This window comes from Eubalaena glacialis, chromosome 18 (assembly GCF_028564815.1).
Source record: "Eubalaena glacialis isolate mEubGla1 chromosome 18, mEubGla1.1.hap2.+ XY, whole genome shotgun sequence".
NCBI lineage: Eukaryota > Metazoa > Chordata > Mammalia > Artiodactyla > Balaenidae > Eubalaena > Eubalaena glacialis.
In genome coordinates this window covers 13,073,872-13,090,754 of record NC_083733.1, presented here as the reverse complement: position 1 = coordinate 13,090,754, position 16,883 = coordinate 13,073,872, and the positions used below count along the sequence as shown (strand labels likewise).

General features: G+C 41.6%; 1 protein-coding gene across 4 annotated transcripts in view; it reads right to left on the bottom strand.

The window, feature by feature from the left end:
- Nucleotides 1-11,509, bottom strand: part of RFWD3 (ring finger and WD repeat domain 3) — a 41,404-nt gene extending 29,895 nt beyond the window's left edge. The window contains exons 1-4 of one of the 4 annotated variants that reach the window (XM_061172398.1): nt 11,424-11,509; nt 10,897-11,049; nt 7,867-8,437; nt 3,008-3,204 (exon numbers count right to left, since the gene is read on the bottom strand). In XM_061172398.1, coding sequence (XP_061028381.1) covers nt 3,008-3,204; nt 7,867-8,435 — 766 coding nt within the window. In that variant the 5' untranslated portion in view covers nt 8,436-8,437; nt 10,897-11,049; nt 11,424-11,509. Of the gene's footprint in view, nt 1-3,007; nt 3,205-7,866; nt 8,438-10,896; nt 11,050-11,418 lie in introns of all 4 variants that reach the window. The other 3 variants (XM_061172396.1, XM_061172397.1, XM_061172399.1) reach the window with 3 other exon arrangements.
- Between the last annotated feature and the right edge of the window lie 5,374 nt (nt 11,510-16,883).

The window sequence follows — 16,883 nt, the reverse complement described above, 5'->3', positions numbered from 1 at the left end:
GAGGGCTTTCTCTAGTTGTGGCGAGTGGGGGCCACTCTTCATCGCGGTGCGCGGGCCTCTCACTGTCGCGGCCTCTCTTGTTGCGGAGCACAAGCTCCAGACGCGCAGGCTCAGTAGTTGTGGCTCACTGGCCTAGTTGTTCCGTGGCACGTGGGATCTTCCCAGACCAGGGCTCGAACCCGTGTCCCCTGCATTGGCAGGCAGATTCTCAACCACTGCGCCACTAGGGAAGCCCAGCTATCCAGTTTTAACAATAATATTAATTATAAGTCTATTTTTTCCCTGCTGATATGAGATATTCCCTTTACAACATATTAGATTTTCAGATATGTATGGGCCTTTTCCTAGATGTTCCATTTGTAGAATGTCTTACATTTTAGATTTGAATGACTGCATTTTTCAGTTATTGCTCACCTTGTTCCTTTATTTCCTTCCTGTAAACTGCCTAAACTGTTTATTATATCTAGAATCTCAAGGTCATTCAGGGTTTTTATGGGGGGCAACAGTACTTGCTAGGTGGTGTGGACATTTTCTTTAAATTAATTAATTTATTTTTGGCTGCGTTGGGTCTTTGTCGCTGCACATGGGCTTTCTCTAGTTGTGGAGAGCGGGGGCTACCCTTCATTGTGGTGCGTGGGCTTCTCATTGCGGTGGCTTCTCTTGTTGCGGAGCATGGGCTGTAGGTGTGTGGGCTTCAGTAGTTGTGGCACACGGGCTCTAGAGCGCAGGCTCAGTAGTTGTGGCGCACAGGCTTAGTTGCTCTGCGGCATATGGGATCTTCCCGGACCAGGGATTGAACCCGTGTCCCCTGCACTGGCAGGTGGATTATTAACCACTGTGCCACCAGGGAAGCCCTGGACATTTCTGATTGCAGCACATCAAGAGGCACATATAATGGTTTCACTTTCTGAAATGCTAAGATTGATAAATGGGTTCCGGTGGTGTCAGCGTGGTCCCTCTATTAAAAAGACTCCCACCAACCTTCCAACCTAATGGTTTTAAGAGTCACTGATGATCTTTGACTAGATACATCAATTCATTAGGAGTCACAAAATGATAATTTTTTCCCCCTATCATTCAGGCTACAATTACTAGCTGGAATTTTTCTATTAAAAAAAACTTCCTTAGGGGGTGCGTGGAAGGGAAGAATAGGCCGAGCATAGAGAATCTTTAGGGCACTGAAAATACTGTATATGATATTATAATGATGGATGTATGTCATTATACATTTGTCCAAACTTATAGAATGTGCAACACCAACAGTAAACCCTAAGGTAAACCAAACACTTTGAGTGATTACAGTGTGTAACTAATGTACCATTCTGGTGAATGATGCCAATAATGGGGAGGCAATGCATGTATGTGTGGGGGAGGGAGGGGGGCAGGTGTATAAGGGAGATCTCTCTACCTTCCTTTCAGTTTTGTTGTGAACCATAAACTACTCTAAAAAAAAAAAAGTGTTAAAAACAAACACTTAAAAGACCTTCTCCATCAACTATTTGGTTTCCTGAATACAGTTCATATAGGAAAGGCAGGATAAATGCTTAATCCTTTATTCAACAGTTTTCAGAGCAATGAGTTAGGACTCTAATAACTTATGATGGTGATAAGTAAGGTTTTTTTTTTAAAAAAGTGCACAATTATGAATTTATAGATTCACACAGATTTGATGTATTTCAATCTGTAATCTAAGAATACATTCATTATTCTTTTTAATGTTCAAACTGTCCCAACTTAGGCCAGTAGGATCTCTTTCAAGGTTGTGCCTGTGCCTACTGACGTAACTCTGTAAGACTCAGACGGCTTCCTTGCTTTCCAGCACAATAAAATGCCCTAGGCCCATCTTGTATATTTCCTATCACAGACCTGGAAAGCCATTTCTCCAAGCCTTGGTTCCCTTTAGTGTGAGAAGACCACAGTGTAGGGTATCAGATAGGTTTTTTGTTTTTTGGGTAAAGATTTAATTTTATTTATTTTTGGCTGCGTTGGGTCTTTGTTGCTCCACACAGGCTTTCTCTAGTTGTGGCGACTGGGGACTAGTCTTCATTGTGGTGCGCAGGCTTCTCCTTGTGGTGGCTTTCCTTGCTGTGGAGCACAGGCTCTAGGCGTGTGGGCTTCAGTAGTTGTGGCTCGTGGGCTTAGTTGCTCCACAGTACGTGGGATCCTCCCAGACCAGGGATCGAACCTGTGTCCCCTGCATTGGCAGGCGGATTCTTCTTTTTTTTTTTTTTAGTAAATTTATTTATTTTTGGCTGTGTTGGGTCTTCGTTGCTGCGCGCGGGCTTTCTCTAGTTGCAACGACCGGGGGCTACTCTTCGTTGCAGTGCATGGGCTTCTCATCGCCGTGGCTTCTCTTGTTGCGGAGCACAGGCTCTAGGCTCGCGGGCTTCAGTAGTTGTAGCACACGGGCTCAGTAGTTGTGGCTTGCGGGCTCTAGAGCACAGGCTCAGTAGTTGTGGCGCACCGGCTTAGCTGCTCCGCGGCACGTGGGATCTTCCCGGACCAGGGCTTGAACCCATGTCCCCTGCGTTGGCAGGCGGATTCTTATCCACTGCGCCACCAGGGAAGTCCGCAGAGAGTTTTTTAATACAAGCATATGCTTAAGGGGTCTCTGCCCATCTACTGTTAAATAAAGTTCCACTTGCACAACACGTAACATTACACTAGGACTTAAAAAGTACCGGACTAGACAGGGTGCTGAATTTATGAAGCTTTTCTTTTAAATAATCTACTTCCTTCTCAAATGTCTAAGAAAACGAAAGGGAATGTAAAATGCCATTATAAAGTGACCAACTCAATGGGTCACAAATCACATTAAATTGCAAGCCAGATCAAATCCTCTCTATATAGTTATGGCCAGTGAAAGCTCTGTACGATAAAGCATTAATCTATGACATCTGGGGTGAAAAGGGAAAGTATCAAAACACAAGTCTAGAGTTTCTAGCCTTCTGGAGTCTAAACTTTCCGGATGTTGACCTTGTGAATCAAATCTGGATAAAACACTCACCTTCTAAAACAACAGCTCCAGGTTCCTCTGCCTGGACAACTCCCTCTTCATACTCTGTGGAGCTGTCACTGTCAGAACTACCTGATACCTGCAAGTCTTCAGAAACAGGATTCCTAGTCTCTGAATCATAAGAGGTGGCTGGCGAATAAGGCTGCGTCCTGCTCACTTGAAAGTAAGCATCCAACGGTGTTCTCAACCTATATGTGCAGAAAGACAACAAAATTCTTGTACAACGTACCATCATCACAAGAATAATCCACAGTAATTTGGAGGTAAATCCTAGTCATTTTAACACATCACCAGACCATTAAATGCTGCCTTTGAACGCTGAAGTAGGAATAGAGATTCAGGCAGGTGCTGACTGGACTAGACATGCTCTTTCAACTCAAGTATTCCATTAGCCCACACTGAAGCCTGACCCCTCTGCTAAAAGCTAATCCTACTTTACTGGCATTTCTTTTGTCAATACCTTTTAAAGACATGACTCATTAATATAAAGGAAGGAAGGGAGGGAGGGAGGGCTGACTCAGCAATTTGTCTGCTGATATTAGGGGGTTGAAAAGAGAGTGGGCAAGACGAAAAAGGGCCCTATTGATCAAATATGGCCTCATGGGATTCTGCTGCTGCAGCTACTAAGACCAAGGTCTTTTGAAGGTATGAAGCCTGGCTATGGTCATCATTGTCTCACCTCTTATTTTAAGCCACTTTTCAAGTCAAAAATGTCAAAGAAGGACAAAAGTTCTCTCTTTTGCCTGCTCAAACCTGCTGTTGAGCTCTCTAGTGATTTTTTTCCATTTACTGTGTCAACTCCAGTATTTCTATTTTGTACATTTTATAACTTCAGTCTCTTTATTGATATTGTCTATTTTGTTGTTTTATACTTTGCTTTAGTTCTTTGAATATATTTAAATAGCAGATTTAAAGTTGGTCTGGTAAGTCCAACATCTTGGCTTCTTCATGTACAGTTTCTATTTTTTCTTCCTGTGTATTGGTTATACTTTCTTTACATATCTTATTTTTTCTTGAAAACTGGACGTTTCAAATAATGTAATGTGGTAACTCTGGAAATGAGATTTCACCCATTCCCAGGGTTTGTTGTTCTTGCTATTTCTTATAGTTATTACTATTGGTTTAGTGACTTTTCTGAAGTAATTCTATAAAGTTTGCATTCTTTGTTGTGTGTGGCCACTGAAGTTTCTGTTTGGTTAGCTTGGTGTTCAGTTCATGACTAGATAGAGATTTCCTTAAACACTTGGATTCAGTATCTACCTCCCAGTCTTTGCTGAGGGACTTGATGTGTGTGTTGGGACACATCATCAATAATCAGCCAGGCAGGTGACAACTCTGCCTTAGCCTTCATCTCCTGCTTACGCAGAGCCTCAAGGTCAGCCAGAGTTGAGAGCTTAGTGCCTTCCTAGGTCTTTCCTGATTGTGGGCCCAGCTGCACACAGCCCTGGGCATGTATGTGGCCTTCTAGATTCCCAGGAATATGTCAGAACTTTTCAAAACCCCATAGGAAGATCTCATTCTCCACCTTTTCCTTTTAAGCTTTTTGGTTAGTCTAATGTTTTCCCCAATGGTCATCCACTGCCACAGGCAGACCCTGGGGAAAAGGCTTTAGAATTTTCGAACTGGACAAGCCAGGGATTGCCTTTCAAGTGGGATCTTCCAGGAAACCAACAAACAGGTCAAAGAAAGAGAATTCTCTGGGGATGAGGCTTTGAAGGACCTCCAATTCCATTCTACTCTCTCTAGTTGCTTCCAGGCTGCTGCCTTTTCACTGTGATTGCAGGCATTTAGTTTTCAAGACTACTATGGAGGGACTTCATAGTAAGTCCCTCCATAGTAGTGGTTAAGAATCAGCCTTCTAATGCAGGGAGCATGGGTTCGATCCCTGGTCGGGGAACTAAGATCCCACATGCTGTGGGGCAACGAAGCCCGCGTGCCGCAATGAAAGATCCCACATGCTGCAGCTAAGACCCAACGCAGCCAAATAAATAAATAAATATTTAAAAAAAAAAAAAGACTACTATGAAGCTGAAGAGAGGGATGGGAATAGGGAATGCCACAAAGCACACAGTTCTTACTGAGATTCAGCTGGTTTTCTTTAAGAATCACTCACTGAATTGCTACAAGTATTTGGTTAATTTCCAGAGTACTGAAAAAGTTGATTTTGATAAATGTTGCCAGTTGTTTCAATGATTTTATGGAGAGAATTTTCTGAGGTCCTTACTCTGCCGTTTTCACTGATGTCACTCAGGTTTCCTTTTCAAAAAAAATGCTAACCAACTTTACAAACTTATTTTATGAACTGTGCATGAACAGCAGCTATAGATACTCCTGAGAATAAGAATATAAGAACAGTATTTCCTAACAACATTTTCACCAAATGAAATACATAATAAAGTTAGGCTATTACATGCATATCAATAGCATTCTGCATAGAAACCAGTAAAAAATTAAGTGATTGACTATTTTTTTAAAAATCACTCATCAATATTGCTTTTACATAGCAAACTAGGCATTTCCAAGGTCAGGTGGGGACATATAAAAGAGAAACTATGAAGAGCAACTGGGAGGCAGTGCTAGGAGTACAGTCTTGGAACCCAAGAAATTCTCCTTTTTTCCTGCACTTATCATCTCTGCATTAAATAACAGTATAGTAAGTTATTGCCCCTTGCTTACCCTCTGTAGTCCTAGATTCCATAAGCTCCAAGAGAAAAGGTACCCTGATCTGTCCTGTTCACCAATGTATCTCCAAGGCAAAAGTTCAGTCTCTCACACAGTGGAGTGTTACAAGTATTTGATGAATAAGTGATGATGCTGGCTGTCAGAATCAAGCAGCCTCAAACAAAGAAACAGGAAAGGAGTTTGTGACCTTGGCTGAGAAGTAGTTGGGAAAAATATCCCACTATGCAGGTTTCCCAAATTTTGGCTTCTTGGTGGAGTCTGAGGCAAAAGCTGCTCACCTTGGCCCAGGCTCTCAGCACCTGGCCCAGGAATGGTCTGTCAGGTGAGTAATGCCAAACACCATAATGAGAAATTCACCTCAAGAAATTCAGAAGGTATAAGCAATGAGTCCTGGAAAAGCTCAGACTTTTATGTGAATTTAGTGTGCAATTTGTTTACAACACAATTTAAAGGAAAAAAACTTTAACGCCACATTTATCTGGCTCCAGAATCCATGTTCTCTCCACTGAACTGCATAATCCCTTGCCTTTAAGGTTTATTCTCTTTGTGGAGACAAACATATGACTGTCAGTCAAATAGCTTAACTGACATCATTTAACATCTAAATTCTGAGCTCAGTCCCTGAGCAGAGATTCTACACACATCAAGCTATTTTCTGATTAGAGTCTGGCTTCTGTGTGGCAGCATCCCCTAGGAGAATCATGCTGACCATGCCAACAAGAGAATTTGGTCTCTGTGGTGTTTCTAATTTTCTCTGTAAATTGGCATCTGGTTTATAAGTGTCACTCTCCTGTGAACTGGTTAACACAAAAGTCCCCAACCAAGAGCAATCTCCACCCCCGCCTGCTCATGAGTGGATGAACAACCAAGCGTGAGGACTACTGCAAGAGGCCTCTTGACAGTTCTTGGGGACACCACTCTCAACTCTCAGCCCCCTTACTTCAACAGGGTCCCCAAATTGCACTACAAGGTACCTTCACCTATGACACAAATGTATGAAATCCTACTTTGCTTTCAAAATCCGAGTAAACGGCATCTTAAAATAACAGAGTAGCATGCATTTGCAACTCTTGTCAACACAGAACTGGGCACCTCTCACCCTTGATGGATCACATCCAGCAGTGACCAGGCATTACAGAGACTGAAGCCACAGTAACAGCAGGCCCTGATACAGTAATCAGCAGGATCCATGGAAAAGGATGCTGAAATCCAGAATCAGAAGGTACAGTCCAGTTCCAGAGTTATCCCAGTCAAAACACAAATCACCCCATCATCTTCCTCATTTGTAAAACATAAGTAATAGATGGCCCAACTACCACTTTTTATTGTCACCTCATTATTTTCACAGTGTTAGAAAACAAATAGGTCTGACTGAAGCCAGCTCTAACCTCCTCTGTGCTGTCGCTATGAGACCCTGAACAAACCACTCTCTCAGGGTCCAAGTTTCCTTCATATTTAAAATGAAAAGGTTGAATTCAATCTCTTTCAACATTATGAAGGTACTTAGAAGCCCAAATGTGAAACAAAGTATTTCAAAAAAAGCTGGAGGAAGTTAAAAAACAGGTAAGGCATAGACAATTGTTATTCTTCTTAATAACTCTGTCAAGACTTGACAGCTAAGCCCTTCAAGAGGCAAATTCAAACCAAAACCTATGGAAGAAAATTATTTTTAACTCTACAACACAGTATCAGGTGAGGAGGGCTAGAATGTTTCTCACTTAGTCAGATAAGCTCTAAATTAATTCACACTCTACTTTTCACAAGGCTTCTCTAAATCCAGCCTGCCCATCTTCTGAAATCTACTGCACCACTTAGTGGAGAACAATGAAACTTGGGCGAGTGGAGTAGCCTTGCAAGTTAAATATTTTTTTGATGTACAAGAGACAAATGATCTAAAGAAAAGCCAGCCTCTACAGAAAACGCTGCCAACAAACTACCACCGAGTTTTCAAAACATATCAGTGTAACTTATCCCCTCCATTACTTTGTGAAGTAAATAAGGCAAGCACTTTTATTCTCATCTGACTTATGAGGTAATGGGGGTTCAGAAAGGTCACCTGACTTGCCAAGTCACAATGCCAATTCTTGGCAGCACTGGGGCTACGATCAGGGCCTAAGGTTCATAATTCCCAATCTGGCACTAATCCTACTGTTTATACATATATTTACCTGGCACTGTTTGTCCTGTGAGACCCTCCAGCTCTTGCCCTCTGTGAAGCAGAACTCCTCCTCCTCCTAGCTCTCACTGGCCCCACCCTGTGTTCCAAAGTTGGTCTCAGGAATTCCAGCATGCCATGAAGTCTCCGCAGCCCATTGATGAAGCCGTTCATTGAATCCAATGAAGATACTTGGGCAGTGTGGTTAGCACCAGATTCCTGCCTACGTTCCTCTGAAACTCCTGGATTGATGTTCTCCACAGTCTCTTCTCCTGGGAGCTCCTCTGTCACATCAATGGACACCTGTGGAGCAGGCTGAAGCAGGGACAGTCCCTCTTGGCTGCTGACCACTTCATCAGGAGAGGGCTGGAGCAGGGGTGGTCTCCCTTGGCTGCTGACCACTGCAGCAGGTGCAGGCTCAAACAGGGGTGGTCCTTCCTGGCTGCTGACCACCTCAGTATGAGAAGGCTGGAGCAGGGGTGGTCCCCCTTGGCCGCTGACCACTTCAGGAGGAGCAGGCTGTTGTGCAGCACCATGATCTAACTGCACCTGAAGATCATATTTCATTGCTTCATGAGCCATCACTGAGAAAGCAATATTTGTAAGTATTAGTAAAATATATCAGCTATAAGACATGTTTTATCTAATCATATCTGTTCTTTAATATTTCTGTTTAAGATCATTCTTGGCAAAACTGGGAAACTTAAAGAGATGATTTTGTTCGATTTTTTTTTTCCATAATAAGTACTTATAACCAGTTTTCCTGTTTGCCCTTTGAAAACATGAAGTCATGTGATCACAGCACTATCCTTTAAAATAGATCTAGGGACTTCCCTGGTGGCACAGTGGTTAAGAATACGCCTGCTAACGCAGGAGACACAGGTTTGATCCCCGGTCCAGGAAGATCCCACATGCTGCAGAGCAACTAAGCCCATGCGCCACAACTACTGAGTCTGTGCTCTAGAGGCCGCAAGCCACAAGTACTGAAGCCCGTGTGCTGCAACTACTGAAGCCCATGTGCTCTAGGGCCCACATGCTGCAACTACTGAAGCTCGCGTGCCTAGAGCCCGTGCTCTGCAACAAGAGAAGCCACCATGATGAGAAGCCCGCGCACCGCAACCAAGAGTAGACCCCGCTCGCTGCAACTAGAGAAAAGCCCGTGCACAGGATAAATAAATAATTACTTAATTAAAAAAATAGATCAATAAAATAAGAGGACTGAACTACTGAAAGTAGTGGATCCACAAGTACAAGGCAAAGAGAGTATGAGACACACAAATCAGTTTTTCGGACTGATAACTGGTAGGACTGTGTGCTGTTGAGAAGCAAGCTAATTTCCACTGAGGGGACTGTAAAAACCACATACCAAAGAAGACAGCATTGTAAGACGGAGATGGAAAGGCTGTGAAAGTAGTTAATCTGTCCCTCAGGCAAACAATCAAAAAACCCCTCCCCCTATGCTGCAGACAACTGGAGGTCTGAACCAGACAGACTTAAGACCAGCAGTGAAAACAAAGAGTTAAGTGAAAGTCTACAAACTTTCACAAGTGTGAGACACTTCCAACCCTTCTCCCCAGCTGCACAAATCCAGAACGCAATATTCTGGTTTGCATACATTCTCTATGCCTCAAGGCAGGAGATTACAGGATTGTTCCCTAGAGAAAACCAGCTCAAGAGGAAAGATCTATAAATACTGACAGCTCTGACTCTCAAGAAAATGGCTGGGTCTCTGCCCGTACATCTAACAGTAAAAGTCCATTGGTTGGTAAGGTTCAGTCATTCATACAGAGCTTCCAATCAGTTTTCTGGGGGTCTCTCCTCAAAATGAACAAATAGCCAAAGAACAACTGACATTCAAGAAAAGCCTCCAACATGAGAAAGAGACCAAAGCAGACAAAGAGAAGAAACTTGGAGAAAAGAAAGGAATACAATGCAAGAAACAGAAATAAGTAAATAAAGAAAGAAACAAATCCAAACTTAAAAGAATGCCAAGGAAAAAAAGATCAAATCAGAAAACAAGAAAGAGCTCTTAGAAAAGAAAATTTACAGCCAAAGTAAATGCTTTAATAGAAGGACTGGAAGATAAACCTGAATAACTCTTTCAGAAAACAAAAGACAGTTAAAAAATAATACTAATATTAAAAGCTCAAGCTAGAATACTTGATTAACTGAAGTACAAGAATGAGAGAACTCAAAATGGAGAAGAAAGTGAAACAAAACCTCTGGTCAAGATGTAACCATAAACTCTCTTCTAAGAACCCCAACACGGTAAATTTCCTTAAAAATTATATCAGTTACAGAACAACTTCCATTATTAATTCCAATTTTAGGACACTTATAAAATATGCAAAACCACACTACTATATGGATTTATAGATATAAGACAGTATAAAACAAGCCCAGGCATGAAAAATACCAAATTCAGGAGAGGAAGGGTGCAGAGGTACACATGAGGCTTTGAATACAGAATTTTTTTTAAGGGGAAAAAAAAAAGAATTCTATCAAAAAGTCAAAGCCAAGATTTGTTAGATCTGGGTGGTGAATGCACGGGTCTTTTAAAAATTATTCTGTGCACTTCTCAGTATGGTTAAATATTAAAAAGTGAAATTTCTTCCCATCATATGCCAGATCTGATTAGAGAAAAACCAGTTCTGATAAGACGTGAAAGGCCCAGAGCCGAATCCAAACCTGATTCATCGGTGTATCCTACACAGCAAGAAGTACAGAGCAGATGCTAAATATTTACTTAATTACCCACCATCCACCTAAAAACACAAAACCAACCAAAAATCCCCCAACAACTAAGAACATATTAGCACCCGATATTGACAGAGATCGGAGAGATACAGAACATGTTCATCCCGGCAGAAAGTTCTCTAACCAGCGTCATCCTGGAGCAAAGCTTCCCAATCAACGTGGGGAAACACAAATCCCTCCAGGCCTGGGGCTGAGCAGCGGTGCGTCGGCTGCACCCCCCGCTCACCCAGGCCGTGAGCAGCCTGGTCCTAGACCTCCCGTAATCTTCCCAAGCTTTGTCACTCACATTTCAACCAAAGTCCGCTCCAGGCGGGATGATGGCTCCCAGTTGAAAGAATAAGAGGCGCCGGCGGGGAGTCGTGCCGACCTGGGCTCAAATCCCTGCTCTGTCACATCCTACCTCTGGGACCTTAGGAGGTTCCCTATTCGACTTGCTCCTCTGTAAAATGGGGATAATAAAAGTGTTTACGTCACAGTGTTGCTGTGAGGTAAAGTTGGATAGAATAGATCTTTCGTTCAACTTGAAAGTGATGCAAGTAGAGGGCGCTCCACGGGACGGCAGTTATTTGCAGATGATGAGTCTGAGGCTCGGCTGCCTGGAGAGCAACCCGGGACCTTTGACTCCGGCCCCGCGGCGAAGTCGGCTCCTTCCGGGATCCCCGATGTTCCTGCCTTCCCCGCCCCCACCCTCACCAGCAACCCCGCAGCCCATCTCGTGGGGCGTCCCGGGGCCCCGCGTCCATGGACCCAGCCCGGGAAGTCATCCCGGAGCCAGAGGCCCAAGGTCTGGGAAGAGGCAAGCACCCACCTCACCTGAAGCCGGAAGGACGCGGTCAGACTCGCGGGACCGCCGCAGCAACTGCCGTCTCCTCAGAAAACCTCTCGCCGGACTGGCGCCAACACCCACTTCCGGAGCAGCTCAATCCGCCAGCCCGAGTTGCGGGCTCGGCCTGCTCCTATTGGGCAGCAGTGCCAGTCGGCAGCCAATACCCTCTCTTCTTCTTTCTTTGGTCGCCACTGGCTGAAACAGCGGCGCTCTCATTGGCTGATCCTTCGTAAACGGACTAGGCGGGACCACGCTCGAGGAGCCTCGTACAATTGGTAGAAACCTACGTCCGTCAACTCTCGCCCAAAGAGAAAAGCGGAAGAAGGGTTTTACCGCTCTTTATTTGAACTTTGTGGCGGGAGAAAGTCGTATGGGAAACATTTCTTGGTCCATTTTGAAAAGATGAAAATATTCAAACTGTGCCTCATGCTATTCCTCCCTAAGTCTTTGGTGAAGGAGATGTCTTTATCCAAAGGCTGGTAGCTAATCCAATAATTTCAAAATGTTGCCCGCAGTATCCCGGAGCCTGTAAAGAAGAGTGGGACAATCCTGTTCATATATTGTATATCCTCCAGTGGGTTGAAGAGCTCATGCAAAAGAACTTACCTACACGGTCTCTTCAATCCCAAACCATTGCAACAAATTGCCTGCTACTAAACTACCGTCACATCACTTGACAGCAAACATTTTTCAAGCATTTCCCTGAAAGACGAAATCTCACCATTAGGAGGAAGACCTAAAAATCTAAACCTCAGGCACAGACTGCACACTGCCAAATTTCATTTACTCAGCTTCCAATTCTGAGTGGAACTAGTAGCAGAGGAGAGTGTAAACAACCGAAAGCCATGGATTATCCAAATAATTGACTTTTCAATATTTTCCTCCTCCAAACCTGTCACTAAAGTGAATATTAGCATTTGTACTTTTTTTTTTCCTTTTCCTGCCCCTAAGGGAGCTTCTACTGAGCTATAGCAAGGTTAATATGAGGAAAAGGAATCTTATTTTGTAAACAAATACATATATTATGGCATAGAATGAAAAACATTTTGAGTGATTCTCACTGTTATATGAGTAACTGCATGTCCAATGCAGAAAATTTAGACAATACATAGAAGCAAAAAAGAAAAATTGTCTCCAGAGAAGTCATTAGTTACTTTGTTTAAAATCGTCATCTATCTAAATGTGTATATTTAGGTATAGATGGAATTGTGTTTTAATCTCAAATTTTATCTTGAATTGCTTTCCTTGTCAATGAATACATAGGCACATCATCAAACACTGAGTGATTCTTTGAAAATTAAAAAAAAATTAATAGGTAATATCACATGGCAAAAAAAATTTGGACAACACAGAGGGCTGCTTAGTGAAAAATAATACAGAATGTTTCTAAAAGGTTCTGAGAGTATATTCATTCATGATCCACCTAATGGCCATGTTTACTAATTAGAAGAGAAAGAGAATAAACACACAAGCCAGAAGGTTATAGTCTTGTCTCCAACTTCCAAAAGTTTTATATAGTTAGAGGAGAAAGGTATTGGCTGTATTTCATTTTAAGGGTGAAATTCCCGTTTACAACTTTATGGGTGATTACTTAAACACCAACCCCCCCGTTGGCTCATTTGTAAAAAGACTGAAAAAAAAATGCACTAAGCGCCACTTCATAGAAGAGTTGTTTAGATGGATGTCTTTTATTTTTCCTCCACCAAAAGACATAACTAATGGGTTCCCCTAAACTACATGATAGTAACCACTTTTATGGACCTGAATGTATAATTTAAATGAAAAATTTGAAATAACTGTCAAGGTTAAAATATGCCAAAGAAAGTTTACACTTGTGGTAAGCCTCATCCCCAGGATCTGGGGAAAGCCATGAATTTCCCTCTACCATTAGCAGTACCTTCATTCATTCATTTTCTAGTTCATTCGGTCAACAAATATTGATACTTTATTCAACAACTACTTAAATCCTGGCTCTGGTCTATTTGGTATGGATATGGTATATAAGACAGAGAGGACTCTTGACCTAATGGAACTTACATTCTACTAAGTGGGGTAGATCATAAACCAATAAACAAGAATAAAGTAGGTAATTTCACATAGTAAATATCATAAAAGCAGTAAAACAGAGGGACATGAATGGAAAGTGCTTAGGAGAACTTCTTTCAATTGAAGGTTCAAGGAAGGACTCTCTGAGGTGCTGATATTAGAGCTGAGACCTGAAAACCTCAGAGGAAAACTTTGAGAAATGGTGTATAGTCTATAATTGACCATAATAAAAAATAGAGTAAGGTAAGTGCTGTGATGGGCATGGTAGTGCCGCAAATAATGTGACTGGATAGGGCTTCAGGACACCTGGGTCTGCCTCTACTCCCCCAATCATCACTAATATTTTACATGAGGTGCTGCCCATTTTTGGACCTAATTTTTTGCATGACAAAATGAGATAGCTGGACCAAAATGAAGAGTTGTCCCTGTTTGAAGTGAAGCAAATCCAGAAGACCACAAAATGCTGCAGAAGTTCAAAGCAGGATGGGGGGAAAAATGATCTCCTCTGCCAGATATTAACAGACAGAACCATGCTGGTCTGAAGTCCCTCTGCATCAGCTTTTTGGAATGCTATGGGAATTGATATGTGGACAGGTTACTATTGATATGTACTGGGAATTTATTCTCAATGTCACCACCATTCTCCTAACACAGCATGAGATCCCAGGAAGTAGCCTTGTAGGCAGGAGTAGATGCAGGTTTCATGGGCCTGAAGCTTATACAATGTGGAGGAACCTCTTAAAGTATACAAAATTAAAAATATAAAATTACTTCCAGTAAAGGCCAGCTATCTCCTGTTAAGCAAATCCTTTAACAGACAATAACTAAAAGCTCTTGACAAATTTTTTTTTCTTTTTTTTTTTTGGGCCATGCCATGTGGCATGCAGGATCTTAGTTCCCTGACTTGGGATTGAACCTGCACCCGCTGCAGTGGAAGTGTGGAGTCTTAACCACCGGACTGCCAGGGAAGTCCCCGGACAAAATATTTTAAAAAAAAACAGCTACCTGAAGGCACTGGAAAGCAGCTAAAGGCAGGCAGAAACTAGAGGGGTCTATATGGAAGAAAGAGATGGCACTAGGTGAGCCTCCCATTTTTTTTTTTTATGGCTTTTAGCTTGAGGGTAGGACCCCATTGGCACCATTTGCAGTGGCTGAAACTTGGAGAGAAACTCTCAGTCTAATTTGGTTGAAAATCAGAGGACAAAGTTTGGAGTGACCATAGTAGTTAGAAAGTGAGAGAGAAAATCTAGGAAAGGAGAAAACCAGAGAGGAGAAGCCCCAATTCTGTATATAATCTCTACCCAAATCTCTATCTTACCTCTGAGTTAGGCATGTGTGGAGCGACTTCAAGCAGTGGCTAAGCCTAAAATACTGAACAGAGATTTCAGATATAACCAAGTAAAGGGGAGACATAGTTTGGAATTTAAGTCCAGCCAAATTAATTGCCTGTTAAAAAAAATACTCTCTGAAGAACTATGACAGAATCTATACTCTCTACAACTATCAATAAAAATGTCCAAGAAATATCCCAAATTACTGGAGGTATGAAAAAACATGAGGATAATCTATAATCAAAAGAAAAGTCAATCAGTGGGGACTAACCCCAAAATGACCTAAATGTTGGATTTAGCAGACAGGGGTTTTAAAGCAGCTATTGTAACCACTGTCAAGGATGTAAAAGAAAACATGCTTATAATGAAGGAACACGAAAGAAATCTCAGCAGAGAAATAGAAATCATAAAAATAGGAGCAAATGGAAATTCCAGAACTTAAAAATACAATATCTCAATTTAAAAATTCACTGGATGAGCTTAATGCAAAGTTGGAGAGAAAGAAGAGTCGATTGAAGATACAGCAACAGAAATTACTCAGTCTGAAGAACAGAGAAGAAAAAAGAAAAAGAAAGAACAGACCTTCAGGGATCTGTGTGACAACATCTAAAAGTCTAACATTTATGAAATTGGAATCAAAGAAGGAAAGGAGAGAGAATAGGGAAGAAAAAATATTTGAAGACATAATAATCCACACCTTATTAACTCAAAAGAGGTCACAGACTTAAGCGTAAATTCTAAAACTATAAATGTGTAGAAGAAAGCAGGAGAAAATCTTCATGACCTTGGGTTAGGCAAAGATTTATTAAATAACCCCCAAAAGCATGATTCATAAAAACAAAAACTGACAACTTGGACTTCAAAATTAAAAATGTATGCTCTTCAAAAGACGCTGTTAAGGTGAACTGAATCCTGGTAGAAAATATTTGCAGGACTTCCCTGGCGGTCCAGTGGTTAAGACGCCGTGCTTCCACTGCAGGGGGCACGGGTTCAATCCCTGGTCGGGGAGCTAAGATCCCACATGCCTTGCGGTGTGACCCACCCCCCCGCCAAAAAAAAGAAGAAAATATTTGCAAATCATTTATCTGATAAAAGGCTTGTATCCAGAATACAGTATACAGAGAACCCTCAAAACTCAATAATTAGTAAAACAAAACAACAACACAACTATGGGCAAAAGATTTGAACAGACACTTCACCAAAGAATATATATAGATGGCAAATTAAATGAAAGGATGATCAACATCATTAGTCATTAGGGAAATGCAAACTAAAGGCTCAATGACATACCAATCGTTATATACCTATCAGGATCACCAAAATTAAAAAGGCTGATCATACCAAATGTTGGCAAGGATATAGAGGAACTCTCTATATACTACTAGTGGAATGGAAAATAGCACAACCACTCTGGAAAACAGTTTGACAGTTTCTTAAAAAGTTAAACGTACATCTACCATATGATCTAGCTGTTCACTTCTAGGTATTTACCCAAGAGAAATAAAAGCATATATTCAAACAGACTTGTACATGAAAATCCATAGCAGCCTTATTTGTAATAGCCAAAAATTACAAACAACTCAAATGTTCATCAACAGGCCAATGGATAAATAAACAGTTACACACATACATTGCAATAGTTTTCAACAGTAAAACAGGAATAAAATATCGATACATCCAATTACATGGGTGAATCTCAAAATAATTATACTGAGTGAAAGAAGGCAAACTTATTATACACCATATGATTTCATTTATATAAAACTTTAAAATGCAAACTAATCTATAGTGACAGAAAGCAGATCAGTGGTTGCCTAGGGAAATGGGGAGGGGGTGGCATGGAATGGAGTGATTATAAAGGAGCATGAAGAAGCTTTGGGAGTTGATGGACATATTCATTATCTTGATTGTAGTGGTGTATACATGTCAAAACATCAAATTGCACATGTTAAATATGTGTAGTTTACTGTGTGACAATTATACCTCAAAAATGCTGTTGAAATCAGAATTGTGGGGCAAGAGTGAGGAGAAGGATTGATTGTGTGGGCATAATAGAACTTTTTGGCATGA